The sequence below is a fragment of the Hippocampus comes genome, unplaced genomic scaffold, assembly GCF_001891065.2.
Source record: "Hippocampus comes isolate QL1 unplaced genomic scaffold, H_comes_QL1_v1.1 scaffold132, whole genome shotgun sequence".
NCBI classification, from domain to species: domain Eukaryota; kingdom Metazoa; phylum Chordata; class Actinopteri; order Syngnathiformes; family Syngnathidae; genus Hippocampus; species Hippocampus comes.
The window spans coordinates 2,910,762-2,928,464 of record NW_017805467.1 but is presented as its reverse complement, the minus strand read 5'-3'; the positions used below and the strand labels follow the sequence as shown (position 1 = coordinate 2,928,464).

General features: G+C 39.9%; 1 protein-coding gene across 3 annotated transcripts in view; it reads right to left on the bottom strand.

Annotated features, from left to right (window-relative positions):
- Positions 1–17,703, bottom strand: part of homer3b (homer scaffold protein 3b) — a 38,881-nt gene that overhangs the window by 11,024 nt on the left and 10,154 nt on the right. For 2 of the 3 annotated variants that reach the window (XM_019875307.1, XM_019875310.1), the window contains 6 exons: positions 13,984–14,140; positions 12,920–13,051; positions 11,462–11,569; positions 7,396–7,404; positions 4,771–4,907; positions 1,901–2,057 (listed from right to left, as the gene is read on the bottom strand). In XM_019875307.1, coding sequence (XP_019730866.1) covers positions 1,901–2,057; positions 4,771–4,907; positions 7,396–7,404; positions 11,462–11,569; positions 12,920–13,051; positions 13,984–14,140 — 700 coding nt within the window. The remainder of the gene's footprint in view (positions 1–1,900; positions 2,058–4,770; positions 4,908–7,395; positions 7,405–11,461; positions 11,570–12,919; positions 13,052–13,983; positions 14,141–17,703) is intronic. The other variant, XM_019875309.1, reaches the window with a different exon arrangement.

Sequence of the window (17,703 nt, the reverse complement as noted above, 5' to 3'; positions counted from 1 at the left end):
CTGTTTGTTTATTCGCTTTCTAAAGAAAATCGAGCTGTTACGTAGCTTTGCACAGCGGGTGGCAAAATGAGTGTGCAAAATTATTGTCAATTGTACAAAGCTGCCCAAGCAGCTTGCAAAGAGGAAAACAATTCAAAATCTGGGCATGACTCATGACTCATTTTGATTACGGGCACTGTGATGCATAAACTGCAGCCATCTATGTTACTGCTTGCTTCAATGCATAACGAATGAATACAAAAGTGTATGAAATGATAACACGTGTTTTTTTTTTCTTCATGGTAATACTCCAAATCCTAATCGAGCCTCAAAAAAGCCATGCAGGCCCACTTGTGTTTTCTGTACGTGACAGCGACAGTCACCCTAAAGCTCAATTTTTCTCTGAACTCTACATCTACGGTATATAAGGGATTCTCTGATCGCTATCAAAGTGACAGTCAACAAGGACAGTAGGAAAAAAAGCACAGAAAGCTAAACACGCTCAGCTGGCATTTTGTTCGGAACACCTTGTGATTTGTGTCAACATGGCGTGGAGCAGTTCCACATCACTGCAACCTAGAGCCACAATGAACATTGTTAAATGAATTTGTCCCTCACAGTCAAAATCTAGCATTCTTAACCTTTCAATGTTTTTTTTTTTTTTTAAAACAGCACCTACATTGAATCTCATTAAATTGTGCAGCAATCCATTTCATTCCAATACCATATAACAGATTGTACTGCATGCATATACAGTAAAATATACCCCTCATTTCTCCACAATACAATGAAAAATATGTGACAAGGGATTCTTAACGTTAATTTATCATGGTCCTCTAAGTGGGGCAAGGAGGGAAAGGAAGCTGGACAGTATAGGGTGTCAGCCCCTCCCCCCCACCAAACCCTGGAGGCCTGCTCTAGTTCCAGCCACCTGGTTGACTTTGCAGCATTGTGTGTGTTGATGTGTGTGTCTATTTGAGGGATAACCTTCAACTGGACTCCTCACTGATGGAAGAAACCGTAGTGTGGCATAAACAATGAGTGTTGTTTTTGCCAAAGGCCAGTTGTTGCATCACTCCATTTAGTCACCTTGACGATTTGACTTGACTTGCACATGTGCATTCCCCGTGGCAGGGGAAAAAATGCCAAACGGAAACAATAAATATCTGAATAAAAAATGCTTCCTTCGTTAATTTTCAACCTTATTGGTATATTATATGCCAAATGCGAAGATTTTTTTTTTTGTGCTCGTGCTAGTCAATAGCTCATGGAAATACGGGGAAAACATTTTTCGCACATAGCCTTCAAGTACATTCTAACATATCTGCAAGAACGCTCAAATGTATTTGTAAACATATTGAGTGCTGTCTATACATGACATTTAACTAAAAGTATATCGGTAGCATCTTAAAGCTTCTTCATGATTTTTTTGCAGCGGTGAAGTGACTGACAGAAGGTTGAATAAGTGGCATATTAATGTGAAACTATTCAGACTTTTAAGACACTATAATTAGAGCCATAGAGCTGCAAAGAATCGCCTGTGGGTTGGTCAACTCATGACCAGAATGTAAAGTGATTGAAGGGAAAATCAACAAACTGGGATTTTTTTGTTGTTGTTTTAAAATCTGATTGGCCCTTGCGTAATGTAGGCCCGTCCTATTCTGCGCAGGTGACCCCGTTGGTAAAGGTGCGCCTGAATGAGCATCCTTAGTTAGTTAGTTAGTTAGTTAAGAAACTTCATGCAATACTTTGCAGCCATCTTGTGGCATCTCTGGGCAATTATAAGCCTTTTGCGGGGTGGAGGTTAATGAAATGAGAGTTTTAAGTATTTGCGGCAGGACCACGAGGGGATTCCAGACATTCAGGTCCGAGTCACTTTCATATCAGGTGGCAGTCTAATGAAGGTTTGTAATTTGCCCACCTGCTCTCGGAGGCGATCTGTCTCCTCCTGGTACTCAGCCAACTGCTGCTTCCACTGCTCCACACTGCCGTTGGCTTCCTGCAGCGCTGCCACCAGCTTGGCGTTACTGTCCTGCAATGTGAAGAGTTCTGCCTCCAGGTTGATTTCACACATGGACCTAGGGGCAGAAATAGTGTGTTTTTGTTGAGAGCAGTCGCAGTCGCAGCCTTACACGTCCACATACGCACGCACAGGCGCACACATTTAAGTGTACATCCTGTAGCTGACGTCAAAATCCTTCATTCATTCGGTTATTTCAAGACAAAAGCCCGTCAACCTGTTTGTAAAGTGAATAATTGTATTCCCCTCCTTGTAGGTCAAGGGATATATCATCTAATTCAGCTACGAAACTAATTTCTGCATAAATTGGAGCATAGCGTGTCAGTGGGTAAAAAAGCTGACTGTTGTGACTTGACACCCAAACTAAATTGCAAAAAAAAACCCAATCTATTCTATAGCCACAAACTTACACTCATGACAATTACATGAATAAGGGAAATGGTGCACAAGTTATTCTTTTCTTTAACCCTTTCAGGGACAGCGGTTACTACAATGGACAGTTTATCATGTTACATCAGGTTACAGGGTGCATGATAGGGTTCATTTACTGTTGTAACGAATTATCAGAAGAGATCTTACAAGAAATATTATCGGAATAGCAAAATTTATTTTTGAACCAATCTGCTGTGTCTGTTGTAACATCAGAATCTCTCCTTTGGGAATAAATAAAGGATTATCTTATCTTGAATACTAGATGAAGCAACCTGACAAACTTGTGTTTCTGTCTTGTGCTACGCACACTGAGTATTTGTTTTATCCTATTATGTCATTCGTTCTGCTTTGAAACTGAAGGGCAAACAAAGTGCATTTGTGGTGTTTGAAATAAAAAAAAGCATTTTAAAATGTGCGCACACTGCTGCTCCAAGAGCTCAACTTTGATTGGACATAACGACAAGAAAATAAGTGTCATTAATGTTCATCTCACTTGAGTGACACATTATTATGTAATCTTGCACAAATGTATACATTTAAAACATCAATATGTTGTAATTGTATCTTAAAATGTCTTCAAAACCTCACTGGTATGGAATTAAGAGAATCATGTATTGGCCATGATGAGCCTGTTGTAGTATCACTTTCAGTATAACACAAAAGTTGGTGGACCAGCCTGGACACCTCTGATGTTTTATTTTTGCTAATATGCTACGGTTTATGTGTGCAGTACTTATTCACACTAAAATGATCAGAGCACAGAACACGGGAAATGTCTTTGGTGTTTATTTTCTGTTTATAGTGATACATATTTATTTTCTAGAGTGGCTTTAATGTAAAATTAGTAATTATATTTTAAAGCTGAAGGGAGAAGCAAGGAAAGAAATAGTTGGCGGCTCTTCTTGTTGTCTGTTTAAGATGGAGGAAATTTCATCTGCACATTTGACAATAAAGTTGTACTTGACTTGATAAAATACAGAAGTAAAACTTGTTTAAGCTAGCTCCTTAACCATATAGGGGACTGTAACAACTGAAGTGTTTATTGTCTACCTTTATTGAGAAATAAAAAGCCATGTACTGAATTGCATCAGTGGATCGTAGAGGAAAGTCACGATGGAAATGAAATGGTGTTAAAAGTCCGGATTTAGTGTGGGTATCAAACAAATCAGAGCGCTTTAAAACGCATTAAGTTACTTCTTTGCATAACTCATCAAATGTGGCTCATGAAGTTTTTTTTTTCCTTAATACAATACAGACCAGTGGGAGGGCCAAGGTACACAAAACAAACAAACAAACACAGGTTCAAAGTCATTTAAGAAAAATGGAGCTTCCCGCTATCTGCGCCAATCAAATGTCTGAAGCTTTTTCCGAAATACAAGGACAAAATCTCCTCCAGGCAAAGTTTTTGTTGTGGTTTTTTTTTCTTGAGTGGATCCCTCATTCAGTGTCTGCTCCACTTAAAAATGTGTTTACCGCCGTGTTACATCACTCTGTTGTGTGTCTTTTACTGTGTGCAATAATGTGTGTACAAGGAAAGGCTTCTGGAAGGTTTGTTGTACAGTCATCTGCTCAAGAAGTAACATTTTTACTTCTGAGCAGTGCATGCGTGATATGTGACCTCATAAATGTGCCACTGCAAAATCACTGACAATCAGGACTCTGAGTTCAGCCGTGTGAGTAAAGGTGGGCAAATAGTCCAACAAGTGCATAAAAAAACGTATGGCTGTGGAACTAGTCTCCTGTTGGAACCTGCATTAATCCACCTAATCAGGTTCTGGACACTTTCACTTTCTGCTCTCCACTCAGTCTAAGCCGCTTGAAATTGGCAAACAAAACTTGAGTACCAAATTGGCTTTCAGCTCATCTCTGGGTGCATAACCGCAAGAGTTGTTAAGTGACTTTTGATCACATGGCCACTGTTACAGTTCAGCAAAATTTGTTGAAGTGTGTTCATTCTCAGAATTATAATGGCTTAAAAGGTGTTTCATCCAGTTGAGAAGTGAGCACAAGTGCAGGATTAAATAGTTTCCCTTCAATTGCATGCTCTGTTAGTTACCTTATTAAGCAAAAAGGGCATGGCAAAATATTAGAAACATGACAAAATGACAGTGCAGCTGTACATCACAACAAATTACTGTACAAACAGTATTGAATAAATCAATACCTCTGGTAATGTCAAGCAAAATTCAGCAGTATTTTGGCTGCTACAGCTCTTGTATTGGGGATCATCTCAATTTGTTGAATGCATTTTTTTAATCAACATAACTAAATTCTTGAAATTGAGACCCTGAAGAAAATCTTGTCAAAGAGAAGATAAAAAAAAATGTCAATGTCATTACCCTTCAGACAACATCTTCTTGACTCTCTCCTTCTCCACTGTCAGCTCCACTTCTGCACTTTTACTGCGAAACAGCTTTTCCTCCCCCGGTCCATTAACTGTCAGCAGTGGCGGAGAATGACGGTCATCCGACAGCTCCTATGCCAACAAGAACCCGTAGAAATACACAAACTGTTTGCTTAGTAAGTCACCAAAATAAAAGTTTTATTAATGTTTTGTCCTGGAAAATGTGCCACACTGTCAAAAGGTTCTGGGTTTGATTCTTGTCTCCAACTTTCTTGAGTTACCTTGGCATGCTCTCCCTTGTGTGCTCGTGTGGAATGTGTCCTGGTACTGTGGCTTCTGCCCACATTCCAAAAACCATGCATGTTAGGTTAATTGAAGAGCCTTTATTGTCCATATATGTGAATGTGAATGGCTTTTTGTCCATTTGTGCTCTGCAATTGAGTGGCAACGAGAAAAATGAGAAACTACAAGGGACAATTTTTACCCACCCCCCCCCCCCCCACCCCCCAAGTCCACCTCCAGGGAATAAGCCCTCTACCGCCTATCCGAAAATGAGGTGCCCTAAACGGCTATACTCGGCTGAAGTGTCGGCCTCATTGCTGGAAGACTGGTGCTCTGAATTTTTCCAAAGTCCATCCATCCATTTTCTGCACTGTACTGAATCACAACAAACATTAACAAGTTTTTTAGGGGGGTGAATTTTAGTGTGTGATCTGACTAAGCAGACCCCCAAACAACTTTGGTAAGGAGCGTAACATAAAATATAAATGTTTGAATGCACTCGTCTTACGTTTATTAGAGAATTATACATTGATTACCACAGCACACTCATTGGCTCTCCTCAACTCAACTCAAGTGTATTTATAGAGCACTTTCAAACAGCCATCGCTGCATACAAAGTGCTGTACATGGAGCAATTCAACATATACAATAAACAGTCAAGCAAGTCGGTAATAAAGATGGTAGAAAGCACCGAACAGCAAAACAAAGAACAAATCTAAGTCATGCTGAGTCAAATGCCAAAGAATACAAGTGAATTTTGAGGCGGGTTTTGAAGATGGGCAGCGAGGAGGCTTGCCGAATGTTCAGTTGGGAGGTCATTCCAGAGAGAGGGACCAGCAACAGAAAAGGCTCGATCCCCTCTGAGCCTCCGTCTAGTTCTTGGTACTTCTAATAATGTCTGGTCCGCAGACCTGAGGCGCCGGGCAGGTGTGTAGGGGCGGATGAGCTCAGAGAGGTAAGGTGGCGCGAGGTCATTTAGAGATTTGAAAACAAACTCCACTGGACCTGCAATTTTCTCTCAGATATTTTATAACCCAAAACAGACTTTTTTTTTCCATCCAGCCATCCATTTTCTAATCCGCTGATGCTCATGAGGGTCGCGGCATGCTGGCACCTATCCCAGCTATCTTCGGGTAGTAGACGGGGTAACACCCTAAACTGGTTGTCAGCTAATCGCAATGAGTGCCCCCCCGCAGATTTTCCAGATGATGTAGATTTTATTTTTTTTTTTTGCACATTTCTAGACTCCCTGTCATTTCATTTCTTTTCCTTTCTGTGCAGAAACCAAGGTCAGGCATCAAATAACAGCTGAGGCATTACACTCCTGCACTAGAAAAGCCTTGTAATATTAATTTGAGCCGGTCTTTCCGTATTCCCCCAAGGAGGACGGTGTATAATCTAGTACTTTCCAGCACTGCCTGTCCATATGGAGGCATGTAATTAAACACAAAGCCCACACATGTAGAGGAGCATGGCATCCCACGAAAGGAAACTAAAAACAGAAAAATCAAAGCAAGCTATGAGTCCATCACTCTCCTATGCAAGTTTTAGTACATGAATGCTTCAACGTGATGATAGTCATATTCTTATTGGAACTCTGAACTTACAGTATGTTTCCGGTAAAAGAAAGTGAGTCCGTTGAATTTACAGAATACATGCACGTCATGACGCATGGTCAGGATGGTACCACCTCTGCCTTCATTTGAGCCAGGAAAAACCCTGCTATGGGTGTGAATATGTCTGAGTGGTTATTTATTTAAATGTGTACTGTGATTGGCAGGGGGTACCCTATCACCCAGTCAACTGGCATAGGCTCCATCTCACCACTAATGAGGACACGTGGGATACAGAAAATGGATGGATGGATGGATAGATGCTTTTTGCGATTTCACCCATAACAAATGATTTTTTTCATGTTGAACATTTTTAATATCATGCCATGAAAAGGAATGTGGTCATATCATTTCAAGACTACCTACTTCCCCATGATAAAGAAAAAAAAAATCAAGCCCCATCACCAACACCATAACAGATAAAAAAAAAAAAACAAAAAAAAAACAAGACAAACAAACGGAAAAGCCACATCAATGAAAACAAAATCTCCTAGGGAGTGGTAGTCATATTTGCACTTATACTGCCAGTGGTAACAAAGACTGTTCTCTTTGTGGAAACCACAAGCTGCATTATGAAGTTACATTTGCTCTCAAGTCAGATTTAGTCAGAGTGCAGATTAATTATTGAACAAGATCATCCATGCAACACAGAGATGAATAACTAAGAATAGCATAACATACCCGCCTTAATATTGCTTTAGGGATTGGTGTGACCTTTCACATACCTGAGACAGCTGACGGAGTGTCGACATCCCATGATGGATCAGTGAAAAGGAGAGAAAGGAGAAAATTGAAAACAGTCATGATGTGCTTGCTGGATGTGGAAGAACAGAAGTAAAAAAACGAAACAGATCCTCAAGCTGGCTAACTGGGAGATGATCCCAGGAAGTGTAGCACAGTCATAAATTTTATATATTATACATTTTTAAAGCTTTTTTGGAAAAACTAAAATCAATGAAATAAGAAAGCCAAAAAGACAGGCACAAGCATAAATGACGTCCAAATGAGTGTGTGTTTGTAGGTTTGTCGTCAAATGCAAAACTGAGTGAACAAACGGACTGGACACATTTTGGGAAAGAGGCTTTGCAACTCTGAGATCTTGGATATTTTAAATAAGACGTTGCTTTCCCGAGAGCTTTTATCGTGATGTGTCTGTGCTGCTGTTTTTCTAAGTACATGACACTATTTACTTATTTATTTGAGCCTCAGTCCATTTTGCTCTCTGAGCTTATCTAAAACTCTTGTCTCCACATTCTGAGCTTCATTGAGACCACAAGCCCCCATTACTTATTCATGGCTCCATGCATCAGTACATGCAAGGCTTCCCTTGAATCACCTGTGCCCCTCACGCCACAACACACTCTTTTCAAGCACGGTTTCAATGCCAAGATATTGTTTTAAAATATAGATGACTGGCATTTCGTTTCCCTTTCTGCCTGCATCTACATAGATGGGCTACTTTGTGTGATGAAGGTCCCAATTAGGAGGCAAACAAATGATTGATGCTTCTGCATCCAGCTGACATATACTTTTCTTCAGAGACAAAAGTATTGGGACACCTGCCACAATTGCATGATATGATAATGGAAGGAAATATGGAGTTGGTCATGTCTAAGGAATACCTCCTTCTTCTGAAGAGTCTGTCTCTTTTGCATATTCACACAAAACAATCCAGTCACCCGAGCCCAAACTTAAGTGGGACACATTAAATGCCCGTTGGGTGGTGGTGGGGGGAGGGGGTGGCTTGTGTACAGGGGGGTTGGGCAATTATTATGAATCCCCTACAGACAGCACTTATTTTGCGACATATATTTGGATATGATCACATAGCACCGTCGCTTCTAATCAAATCCTGAATTTCCACTACACGAGGAAACGTCATTTCCTCGTCTACCCAAGGAAGCGTCACTTCCTCGTGTAAGGAAGGCGAGAGGAGTCAAGTGGCGCATTCAAGTGCGCTCAGTTTGGTCGAGAACCGATTTTCGGTCGTAATCCGAGGCATAAAAAAATAGAAATTTTGGGTCGAAAACCAATTTGGTCGAGAACAGAGACGTTCGAAAACCGAGGTTTGACTGTATTATCAGACAACATTCTTCTTGAGTACGTCAATGCTGCAGCTGTATTGGATGTGGCAAAGTGAATCTATTTGTGAATATGCCTCGGTCAGTTGCAACTTGGAAATGTACCGTCAATCCACAACTCAGTGGATTAAAAATGAACCACAGCATTTGATTGCGTTATGTAATTTGAACTCAATTTTACGAATATTATTTGATGATTTTATGGCAAACACATGGCCACATCCAATATTGCAGATTCAATGACATATTGTAATGAACGGGCCACACGATTCAATGAGTGTGAGCAGCAGAAATGAAAAGAAAGTAAATCTTTATTTTAGATGCTCAAAGGCTTTGTCTCCCCCGTGGTTGCTTTCATAAAAATGATTCAATCGTCTCTTAAGTTGCCGACACGAATGTACTATTTTCCTCTTCAGTTGCCGAACTGTGACGTGCCAGTGAATGTCTAAATGTGTAACGTAGGAAAATAAATGTCACCTAGTGTGCGAAAACTGCGATCAACAGTCTGAAATGTATTCAGTAAAAATATAATTAATCAGAGCACTTGGTATTCGATAGAATTTTTCGCAAGCCGACACTCAAAATTGCCGCTGTATTATCGTATTTTTATTGTTAACTAAAACCCTTTGTCCCTGGGATTAACCTGCAAAAAATGCTCCTCAAAATTATTAGATTGCTCCTCAAATGAAGTCAGAGATTGGCAACATTTCCCTTCAAAGAAAAAAAGGTATTTTGAGCCTTAAAAACCAGAAGACAGGTGAGCCGTGATGTTCACAAGATGAGGATTGTGACATCACTTTCAGTATACGGCAGGTGACAATACTGGACAAAATTGCAGACATCTGAGAAGGATAAAAACAGGTGGATTTTTCTGCTTAATTTTTATTCCGGAACGCCATATTAATCAGAATGCCATGTTTAGACTAGTGGGGGCACACAGAACATTTCAATGAGAAGAACATTTCTCAATGACTTCCGCTTTAAGCAAAGAGTTGTCTAAAATGTCTGAGAAATAAATGAAGATAAAGAATTAAAATTCATTAAAATTACTTCTGACCTTTTTTGAACACTGCACCTTACTGCCTGCTGTCCTTAAATCGCAGAGGCTGCAGTGTACACATCTGCTCATGTAACAGACCATGTTAACGCTGGATGGAGTGGAAAACAAAATAAGGGAGCTTCACATGCTGTTCTACTTTTTGCCAGATGTTTTTTATTTTCAATGGTGCTTATACTTAGGTTCACAAGTGAGTTGGAGCTTATTCTAGCCGAGGTTGGGTAAGAGACCGGGTAAACGCTGCTCTGGTCATCAGCCAATCAGAACATAGATTTAAAAAGACAGAGTGAAATAAAAGTTACTAGGTTTAGTCATACAAAGGGACAACAATGACGTTTGTGTGTGCAGGTTTACAGTATCTAGAATGCACTCGCTGTTCCAGCCTACAGCAGCTCTTGTATGCCAAGCAGACATGCAAGGGCAGGAATTTCATTTCCCACTCACACTATTACAAAATACGGCATCTGTCCAAAGCTACTCTCCAGCTTTTTGAAAGAAAAGTAGAGTTTGATTCAAGCCTTGAATGCTGTGACTTGTTCTTTATCCTTCCAATGATGTTTGTATGCAGTCAACATTTGACTTCTGGCTATCCTTTCAATTATCTGCAAATATTTTGGATCACTTTATTCCATACACTTTAAAGCTAATACATAAGTACAATTAAGTTAAAACCATACAAATGACTTTTTCAAGTCTTTTAATTAATTACTTTTTAAAATGATACTTTGTTGTAATTAGAAGTGTTTTTCAAAGCCTCTCAATAAACTATGAGTCATTTTGACTTTAGCAGGAAAATTCTTGACACGGTCAGATTCTTATTTTTACGACTGTGATTATAGTCGGAAATGCTTTGGAGCAAAATTCTCTGAAACACCTCTCGGTGTGATGTAGTGCACAGTATATACGGTTACATGAATATATGTCCCTCATTAGACCTCATTAAATTGATTGCTTGTGGTTACCATGCTGTGGCTAGTTGAGGTACGAACACTTCTATTTCACTCTCTATCATCCTACAATGCTCATGATGCTTCTTATATGAGACTACAACTGAGTGCAGAATTGCATGTTCTATATGGTGGACTTGAAGTACAAATCGCAAACACACAAAAACAAGCAAATGCAAAATCTAAAGAATCACAAGGAAAAAACAAAAACACATTACAAAAGACGCAACATAAATGGAAATGAAAAATCTCCAAAACAACAAAATCAAATTGAATCACACCTCAATCAAACACACTGAAATGCAAAACTGCAAATGGGTGTTTATGTAAAATAACACAGAGCTGTCAAATGTTACAGAAATCTCAGAATGCTAACTCATTACACCCGTGTCCTGATTGTTTTGAATTTTAGGAAAAAAATTAAAATCATCAGAGTGGCCTCCGCGATGAGAGCGAGATTTCCCTCCACTCCCTCTGTGCAGGACTCATGAGGTGCAATAACCAATTCGGTCAGCAAAGAATTCAACTGTATAGATATGGACATAAGTGCCAGAGTTCCCTCTTGTCTGAGGCTGCTAATTCACCCAGAAAGCCGCCAAAGAAAATACTAAAATGTTCTCTTTTAAACACATATCAATACACCTAAGCTATGACGAGGCAACAGCATTCTCATAAACATCAGCTTGCATCAGCATTAATGATTCACCTGTGGAGCGGCGATGTTGAGAGCGGGGTTGGCCAGTTCATACCTCTCCTGGGATTTTTCTCTGGCAAGCCGGGCCGCCTCCTTTACCTCCTTAAATTGTTCTGCAAACTAAAGATGGACAAAGAGGTGACACAGCGATAAAGCCTGTCCGCATAAACCCCAAACTCACTGGTGCAATAAAAACACATAAATCATTGAGTCACCCTCAATCAGTTCTTCACAGCAGCAATTTTATTGAGGCAACTACAGTAGTGACAAAAAAACAAAAATATTTTGTTTTGCGGCTAACGTGTTTTTTCTACAGATTTAGACAGTTTACAAACAGACATTCTATTTACTCTTCAGAGAGAGTGACCCCTCACCAACAAGAGATATTTTTGCTGTATTTTGGCGGTCTAGGCACACTTCGGCAGCTTTTGCAGGACCCAGACAGTTTGTAAATTGTATTCTCATTCTTCAAAATATAGTACGATAGTAAAAAAATGTTGGAGTCACAATACAAGTGCATTTCTTTCACAGCCATGCACAACCAAGAAAACAACAAATGCACAACTTGGAGACCAACAGTATCACATAATAACAGCAAATCATTGAGCCAAGTCACCTATTTACGCGTACAAGCGGTTGACCTGAGGAGCTGACGCTTTTACAACTGCACACTGACAGTTAGTGATTCTAGAGTCGATCAATAGCCAATCACATCTTGCGCGTAACCCTGGCCCTAATGAAGGGTTTGGTGAATGTGCATATGAACTGGTTGGGTTCGGTGCCTCTAAGAAGGTTAGGAACAACTGGCCTAGGGCCTTTGGGCAGGTGGGCTCTTCCAACTGCATCCTCCCACTGTTTTCTTAATTTTCTTTTCATTAGGAAAGTTATTGAGATTTACCTCGCATTCTTTTTGATTGAAAACACCATCCCAAAGCTGCGCAGTGGTGCATTTTGACAGCTTTTCGCTGTTGCTAGTAGTAGTTCGCAATTGTTTTGCTCTGTGTGCCAGAGGGCAGCAGTTCAGGCAGCAACTATATCACATACTCTTGTTTCTTGTTTTATGTTGGGAGGGAAGAAATTTCATCTGTGCACATTTGACAATAAAGTTGTATCCAATCCAATCCAATCATCATCCCAGAACACGTTACGCACACAAAAACACGGCAGCCGCTATGTCTCAAATTATGTTAAAAACAAACAAGATTTTTTTTTTTTAACGTCTGAGAAATTATTATATATTTCTAACAACATGTTCTAATAGTAGACATCAGTGGTTGTATTTTGAAACCTGTTTGTTGTAATGGCCGGAGTTCCTTTTAAACACAGAAGCCATTTTTTCCTATTTGATCTGGTCAAACATGTCAGGATTAATCTGGACTGAGATTGATCATGTTCATCATCATTAACCTTTCCTTATCGATTTTGTTTACACATCAACTAATAAATAATGGTCCATTTTTTCATTGTTACCTGTTGCAGCTGCTGCTCAGTGGAGAAGCCTAGGCCATAAACGGTGTTGGCCCGGCTGTCAGCCCATTGGCCAAATTTCTGGGAGGTTTTGGTGAAGGTCATGTTAGGGGTGATGGTGCTGTTGATGATAGCCTACCGCCACGAAGAACAAAAGAACAAGGAATGTGAGTTTAGCAGTTCAGAAGTGTCAGTACAGTTGTACGAACCTCATTCATTGCGTAATGTTCACAAACCAAGATGTTTCCCGTGATCTGTTCTATCCCCAAAACAAAGATATATTCACCTTATTTTATTTTTGTCAGTGTTTGGTCAAAAATAATTACAGTATTGGACAATATTGGAATCAGTTAATACATACTTTAATATAAAGAAACACAGTCCCCATTATCAGATTTTGGCAAAGTTTGCTGATGGACTGATCATTTGAATCAGGTGTGTTGCAGGAGGGAGACATTTAAAACATCTGGATAGGGGCCCTTGAGGAGCGGACTTAGTCACCCCATATGTACACTGACACGCAGAACAATGAAATGCTATTTCACTAGAAGGTAGATTGTCCATAATTGTGTATGCACTGCTTGAGACAGTTTTGTTTGGTGACGTGCCGTGAAATTTCGGCTCAAAAAAAGGTATGGGAGACGGAATCGGAGTACCATCCCACAACCATCCGATATAAAGGCTAAGTGAAAAAGCTTATAAAAAAAATTATATATATGTTCACTAACTTTGTCAAGTGAACCATCTGATGTTGGGGATTAGTCTAGCAAAATGCCAGTTGCTTTAATCTGTCGCTAAAAGCTTTTCAAAGCAGAGTGAACAAGAGACGCAGAGCTTTAAACAGTGAAAGTGCAGATACAATTCTCAAGCGCCAGAAGTCATCTGCGGTAATGTAAACAAACTCAATGAAAGGTAGTCATGCATGAGTCAAAGCACTGTGCTGCTTATTACAGAGTTATCTGACCACTCTAGCAACACCCTGTGTGACTCTCACAGTATCTATGATGTCTTTGGAAGTGTGATCTGCACATGAGACATACAGATACTACTGATGGAATCTCACTCACTTTAGTCCCGCCCACACTGATGATGCGGTAGACATTGCGGCTGGCGTCATAGAAAAAGGACACAGTGACGGCATGCTTGCTGGCCGGCAGCCAATTGCGTTTTGTAGCCGGGTCGATCTGGAAAACGTGAGCTCGGGCGCTGAAGATGGGCTGCTCCCTTTAAAAAAACATAAATACTGGATGTTAATGGTTTAATTCAGTCAAAAGCCTTGACACGCAACAGTGGTCCAGTAGTTCGCGCGTCGACCTCACAGTGCAGAAGTACCGGGTTCAATTCCAGCTCCAGCGTCTCTAAGTGGAGTTTGCATGTTCTTCCCGGGCCTGTGTGGGTTTTCTCCAGGTGAAATGTATTATTATTAGTATTATTACTCTGGTTTCCTCCCACATTCCAAAAACATGCAAGGCAGGCTGATTGAACACTCTATATTGTCCCTACGTGTGAGTGTGAGCGTGGATGGTTGTTACTTTGTCTTTCAGCTACATTTTATGATTAATTATAACCACACTCTCTTATAAAATACGTATTCTGAATACAACTTTACAGCAGATAATGTGTTGCTTTATAGAATAATTGTACGGTATGAAATTCCACAAGATCAGAAAATTGTAAAAATGTAGTTTAAGAATAATAGGTTTGAGTGGTAAATAAAGTAGGGGTGCATCGATTGATTTGCCGGGATCAGCACAGATTTCCTTAATTTTGGGGGATTGGTGATCATCAGATTCCTAAAAATAAAACCAATTGTCGCTACAGATCTCATCACCCTCCGCAGAGGTCTGAAAACATTAGCCACAGTCCTCTTCAACTGTGAGATGACAAATAGGCTTTTCATTTTTATTTGAGAAAACTACTTCATATACAGTTAAAACAACCCATTTGTATTGTTTCAGAGGTATTGTTCAGCGTTTTACAATAAAACAAGATTGGAACATTGAAGAAGAAAAAAAAACAAAAATCAGGATCAACAAAAATCAGGATCGCCCATTCAGGCTGTTTCAAGATCGGGGAAAAGTGATCAGACATTAAAATTGTTTGCTGGCCCCCTAGAATGAAGCCAATATTATGGCCTATTCTCATTGCTCTATTTTGGAGAATAAACAGAAATTGCTATGAACCTTTCTAAGTGTTACATTACAAATACAGTACTGTTTTAAAAGTAGGCACAGCATGAGTAAATGCACTGTAACTGTATAGAAAAAAAATACCCATCCTTATTTGAACTGAGCTGAATTATGAGGTTATTCACACCGGTGTTTGTTTTTCCACAGTGGTTAATGTTAAATGTGTAAAAGCACTATACGGTATAATAATAGTGTAAAAAGTAAAAAAAAAATAAGATTCATGATGTGCATGAGCGACATAACATTTAAATAAGGATTTGTCCTTATGACAGGCTTTAAAGGGTGTTTTTTTGTTTAAAACAGTCATATGATACTTAACTTCTGTTCATACTTGAATGCCAATGAATAAGTTAAACATTTACTTGGAACATCTGTTCTCGATGTAAACGCTTTTTTGTATTGTTTGTAATGTAACAAATTACTCCAAAGACAGTATTATGCATCGCAATGAGATTTTTTTTTTTCTTTCTGAAAGGCAATTCAAAGTTCAAGTGACGTTACAGAATGGATTGTGATCAAACTGGGTGGCACCACTGTATCTTCTTAGTTAGGCGGACGGTGAAATATAGGGTAGTGAAGATGCATGAATGCATTATCTCACTGCTTTCATACCTCTATCATCCATGTAGGCAATGAGACACCCATATTGCACTATTCTGATGTTAATGAGGATAATATGGGCCACAAAAGCAAAAGAGAAGAAAAATTCCTTTATATGGGTCGGCAGTGGGTATATGAAGCATTGTTCCACGTGGATTTGCTTGAAATTACCCAACATTTGCATACAAACAATAGTCATTGTTGCTGAAGCTGCAATAACAGACAAAAGCAGCAGAGCCAAGATACCCCTGGGTGTAGTTTGCATCCACTGTTACACCAGATAGAGTTTTATGAGAAATTAATGAAACAAAGAGTTTGGTTAAAAATATAACAATACATAGCAACTTAATGCAACTTAACAGGCCAGAGTTGGCCTTTACAGATGAATTGGTAAGTGTTAAAAATTGAGTTCGATAAATGCTCCAAAGGATTGAAAAATGCATGCATGATGGCTGAAGTAACCATACAAACAGTGGTGGGCACACCAATCTGTCAATCATCATGCTGTCGTTATTTCAGGCAGGCCGAGCCTGTCTGAGTTGGCGGTGACAGCCAATCGGTGTTGAGGAAGTGTTTACCAGTACAAAAAGACACAAGCAAACAAACAAATAAATAAATACAACTGCTTTCACACATTGCAATGACATTGTCTAATATTGTTTTATTTCCTCAATCACCACACTTAGTGTGTGTGTGTGTGTGTGTGTGTGTGTGTGTGTGTTGCTTTTTATTTTATTTTTTTGGCTACGCGTCTGCTAGTGTAGCGCCTGCGTGTGACATCGTAGGTACATTCTTGACGCCGATTGGCTGTAAACAACCAGGGACAGAGTGAAATAATGATGCCATGCTGACTGGCGAAATGACATACCCATCCCTGCATAAAAGTGACTCTGAATTTTTAGGAAAAGTAAGTTAAAAAAAATGCTGTCTGTAGTTGCTGAGAGCAGGTTTTCCCTGCAAACTTCAGCTCGCAGATGGCAGGAATAAACATATGACTGAGTTGGTATGAAACCTGAAGGGACAACATTTTTGGCTGTAGATAAAGGATTTACAGAAGCAACAAAAGCGAGCTGAAGAGGGAAGACATGCAAGCTAATGAGCCAACAGCCAACTGGAATTCGTACTGTTATTTAAATATGGCTCACACTAATTAACTTCCCCTTTTGATAGGTTTTGTCTTTTGAGTCAGTACGTGTAAGTATACAGGTATATACAGGTAAGTGTAGAGAGAGAGAGAGAGAGAGAGAGAGAGAGAGAGAGAGAGAGAGAGAGAGAGAGAGAGAGAGAGAGAGACAGACAGACAGACAGACACACACACACAAATGTCACATGGCACACTGTTTACCGAAGTAAACACGGTCCCGCATGTAGGAGCTCATTTTATCATCTCATATCACCATATTAGCGAGGTGGGAGGATGTACATATCATTTGGGGAGGCAATGCTCCTCAAAGTCATTTAATGGAGTACTTCTGAAGATGGGGTCACGTCACTGCCGCGCAGATTTAATGAAGCATCTGTGTTGCTGAATTACTATCATCACCTCAAATGTCCACTTCACGCCTAATGTTTCAAGTGGGATTAAATTCAAATCAAATGTTCAAACAACAGATGTTCTCAAAACAACTTTGCAGATTCACGGACGATGTCAGGAGTCTTCTGATGTCTTCTGGACAGTTTGAAGTATCTTCTAGTCCCCCATCCGTCAGCTCAGGAGAGGAAAGCAGTGCACCATTAACACTGTGTATTGTGAAGATGGGGAGCAAATGACCTCAACGAGGGTCGTATGAGTTGGTGGAGGAAATACTCCGCCTAATTCCACTGAAATAATATGTCTTCCCCTGAGGAAGTGGAGTCAGGGGTCTCTTTGGCGGGCTCTCTAATCTCTGGTGTTGAGGTTACTGATGTGGTTAAAAAGCATAGCCACATGCATCATCAAGAGGATGATGGCGGTTACCTCACAGCGAGGTGACAAATAGAAAAGTCAGCCCGGGTTTT